Source organism: Dipodomys merriami, unplaced genomic scaffold (assembly GCF_024711535.1).
Source record: "Dipodomys merriami isolate MVZ:Mamm:240054 unplaced genomic scaffold, mDipMer1.0.p SCAF_16, whole genome shotgun sequence".
Lineage (NCBI taxonomy): Eukaryota > Metazoa > Chordata > Mammalia > Rodentia > Heteromyidae > Dipodomys > Dipodomys merriami.
The window spans coordinates 12,651,964-12,656,146 of NW_027202937.1; the positions used below are offsets into that span (position 1 = coordinate 12,651,964).

At 42.1% G+C, this 4,183-nt stretch overlaps 1 protein-coding gene across 1 annotated transcript; it reads right to left on the reverse strand.

The window, feature by feature from the left end:
• Positions 1-1,057, reverse strand: LOC138827784 (olfactory receptor 2H1). Its single transcript, XM_070023399.1, has 2 exons — positions 874-1,057; positions 1-755 (listed from the first exon to the last, which is right to left on the reverse strand). The coding sequence occupies exons 1-2, from the start codon at positions 1,055-1,057 to the stop codon at positions 1-3; spliced, it is 939 nt and encodes a 312-aa protein (XP_069879500.1).
• Positions 1,058-4,183: the final 3,126 nt, after the last annotated feature.

Here is a 4,183-nt window from a genome sequence, read left to right on the forward strand (position 1 = left end):
TCAGCTCTCCCTGGATTCTCCATCTTTCCCCAGCAATCTCCTGAACGCCCTCTTCACCTCCTTATTCCTCAGAGTGTAGATGAGAGGGTTAAGTGTAGGCGTGCCCACAGCATAGAAGAGACCAAAGAACTTGCCCCTCTCTTGGGCATAGGGATTTTTGGGCTGTAGGTAGACAGCAATGACAGAGCTGTAGAAGATAGTAACGACCATGAGATGGGAGGAGCAGGTCCCTAGAGCTTTTTTCCATGCCATAGCAGAGTTAATCCTCAGGACTGCCCGGGCAATGGCCCCATAAGAGACAAGGATGAGACTGACTGGTACAACCACAAAGATGACACTGGACACAGCCAACTGAATCTCATTAAAGGTAGTGTCCCCACAAGAGAGTCTAATAAGGGATGGGACTTCACATAAAAAGTCATCTATCTGATGGTGGGGACAGAAGGGCAGGTGGAGGGTGGGTGGTGTCTGGACTACAGATTGGACCAGACCCATCATCCAGGCCACCGCTGCCAGCTGCCGGCACAGGCGGGGGTGGACGATGGTGGCATAGTGCAGGGGTTGGCACACAGCCACATAGCGGTCAAAGGCCATCACCGTCAGGAGGATGCACTCGGTGGTCCCGAGGGACAGGAAGATGAAGAGCTGGACAGAGCACCCCAGGAAGCTGATGGTCTTTTGGGGACCCCAGAGGTTGAACAACATCTGGGGGACAAAACTAGTGGTGAAGCAGAGGTCTAAGAAAGAGAGGTTGGTGGTAGAGTGCTCGCCTTGAGCTGAAGAGCTGAGGGACAGCGCCCAGGCCCAGAGTTCAAGCCCCACGACCGACAAAAAAAAAAAAAAAAAAAAAAAAAAAAAAGAAAGAGAGGTTGGAGAGGAAGAAGTACATTGGAGAGCGGAGCCTGGGGTCCAGCGAGGACAGCAGGATGATGAGCGTATTGCCCGTCAGAGTGAGGAGGTAGGAAAACAGGACAACCACGAAGAGAATCTTTTCTAGGCGTGGGTGTTCTGAGAAGCCCAGAAGGAGGAAGCCCACTGGAGAGCTTTGGTTGGCCATGGCCAGTTGCTGTCTAGCTGAAGTGTGATTTGATGCAGTGTATAAAAGTTGACCCTGGTGGACTGTCATGTGAAGGCAAGTGGACGTTTCTTCCCTGCCCCTGCTCTGTCAGGCACAGCACCTTCCAACAGCTCCTCTTCCTCTGCCTTTCCTGCTCAAGACTGCAGAGCAGCAAGGACAGCAGGGATGTGGGGCATGATGAAGTCTCCCATGATGCCTCTGCCTTCCTGCTTGAGGGCAAAGAGTGCTGACACGAAATGATAGCTTATTAATGACTCTTCATTACTCCAATCAGTTGAGCATCTATTTGTTCTGAACACGACCATAGTTCTTAATCTATCATTATGTCCATCTAGGAATAATTGGCAAATAGATAGTTTTGGTTAGCTTTTGCTGTTAAACATATTATATATTATATAGTATTATTAATATTATATATTAACCTCATATAACCTATATATACTCTATCATATATACTAAGAATGCTTCCAATTGTTTTTTTCTGGGTCTTAAAATTAAAAAAATATTTTAATAATTCCTCTTTGTGATAGGATTCCATCAGTAATTATAAACACTGAGTTCAAATTGAAATATTCAAGTAGGAATTAGAATTTGTTTAATACTGCCTTCATTCATTCATTGTATTACTTCATTGTATTTATATTTTAATATAAAAACTGAAATGTACAATAATTTCCAAGAATAGTCTAAAGAATTATTTTATCCCTCTTACTTATATTATGAAATGATTCATATTTTCTACTTTTTCCCTTACATCTTTTTTATATATGAAATTATGACTATTCCAAGCTTCTGGAGAATGGATGGCACATGTAATTCCTTCATACAACTCTATGGAAACTCCTCTATACAAAAAGAAAACCTAACACTGATTAAAATACTATTATAACTGTATTGATCCAGTCCATACCAGGAAGGTGTGTGGCTTCTCTGGTAGCCTTCCCTCAGTCCTCGAAACAATCAGCTTTCAAGTACTGGCTCAAGGAAGGGTTCTGGCCCCAGCTGGAAAATGCAAGGGGCTGCGGGAATGTGGCCTTATATACTCAGCAGACATGCAGCAGAATGCATGGGCACGGCCGAGATGCCCAGGACTGAAAGCAAATGAACTACAGAGGGTCTGTGGGAGAGAAGTGTGCAGTTAAGGAAGAATCTGGGTGGGTGAATTGATAAACCGCTGTGGGAGGTGACACGAGTGATTGCTGTGTAAGACAGTGCTGGGACACAGACAGTGAGCTCCAAGTAGGGTGGGGTGGATAGCCATCCTGGCAAGGAGAAGTAGGAACTGAGAGTTTTCTGAGCGCAGACAACTCTTGGTACTCTTTAGGGGATAAAGTGGTAAGCAAGTTGGTCCTGTTGGCATTGATGCACAATGATTTTTCCCATCAGGATATCCCGCTTGTGTGAAAAGTTATCTACCATCTTCTTGTCTACCCAGATTTACCTTCTCTCTCCCCTGCCCCCTCTCTTTCTTCCTATTTTTCTTCCTTCATTATTACTTCTCCCCCAGAGGACACAATTGTTTCTCTTTAAAAGTTAATTATTCAAAGCTAGGCACCTATGGCTCACACCTGTAATGCTAGTTGCTCAGGAGGCTGATGTGGGAATCACAGTTCACAGCCAGTCCAGACAAATGTATGACACTCTTATCACCAATTAATCACCAAAAAAAGGTGTAAATTGGTCTGTGGCTCTAGTGGTATAGTATTAGCCTTGAGCAAAAAATCTACAGATAGCACCAGGCCCTGAGTTCAAAGAAATAGGGCCTGCTTGCACACATGCACACTCTCTCAAAATAATGATTGAAACAAAAAAGCATAATAAAAAGCATGTGTGGATTATATAGACTATTTTTTACTTTAATAAACACATTTTCCCCAGAAAGTCTCTATTTAAGAGAAAACAAATGCTGCCCTAGAAGCTTTCCAGGTACCTTCCCTGATCATAGCACCATTCCCTCTGAACAATAAGATGATTCATTTTAAATTAGTCATTTCTTTTTACACTTCACAAATGCCATGTCTATTGTCAATCTCCACAACTGCTCACCATGTTTTCTTCATCCATTAACTATAGCATTTCCTACATTCGTATTCTCTTGACAACTTGTCTCACTTTATGTATCTTCCTTGTTCTCTCTTATTTTCTGTCTTTAATACTATGGTTCCTCTCCCTCGTATCAGCAAAAGGCAAGTACCACTTTTCCTTATTCCTTATTAATAATTTAATATATACATGCGTGTATTCATTCCTTTATTGATCACCATGCTGCAAAGTCCTGATATAAATTCTGCTGTACACTTTCATAACCGGAATCACCTCTTGTTACCATCTGTTGAATATTTCCAATATTTATCAGACACTACGCTAAATAACTTCTTGAAATACTGAGTTCTCATAACAACCTTGCAAGTTATTTAATATTACCCCTTCTTTATAGACTATGGTAGGTTGAAAATTATTTGTTTGATTCCAAACATTATTATGCTGTTGTTATTGTGCTTATTATTATTATTATTATTATTATTGTTAATTTTGTGATGGTACTGGCACTTGAACAAAGGGCCAGGGCACTGTCTCTTAGCTTTTTCACTGGAGGCTGGTGCTCTACCACTTGAACCACAGCTCTTCTTCTGCCTTTTGGTTGGTTAGTTGAAGGTAAGAGTCTCATGGACTTTACTGCCTAGATTGGCTGAGCACTCAGGATTACAGATTTGAGCCACCAGCGACTGGCTGATTTCGAACACTACGGAGGACATGTGGCAGTGGAAGAATAAACTTGTGACTTACTTGGAATAATGTCAGAATCCCCTCATCACCTTGTTGCTAGCGCTTCCTTATGTCCAGGAGCTTCTGCACTGGCTGATTTCCACCTGATTCTCACAATGGGAACCCAAGCCAAATGATTAAGAATATGTCACTCTTGCTGTAGGTATTAGGTCCACCTACATTTTTTCCTTCACTTGCAATTGATGAGAGCTTACAATTTAAGAGCAATGCTTTCCAGACTTTATTTCCTTGGATGCTTTATGTGTGCTGCTTCTTATCACAACTTGAAGAGCTGAATATTATTATCATCCATAGCAATTCAGTAAAAAATGAAAGCAC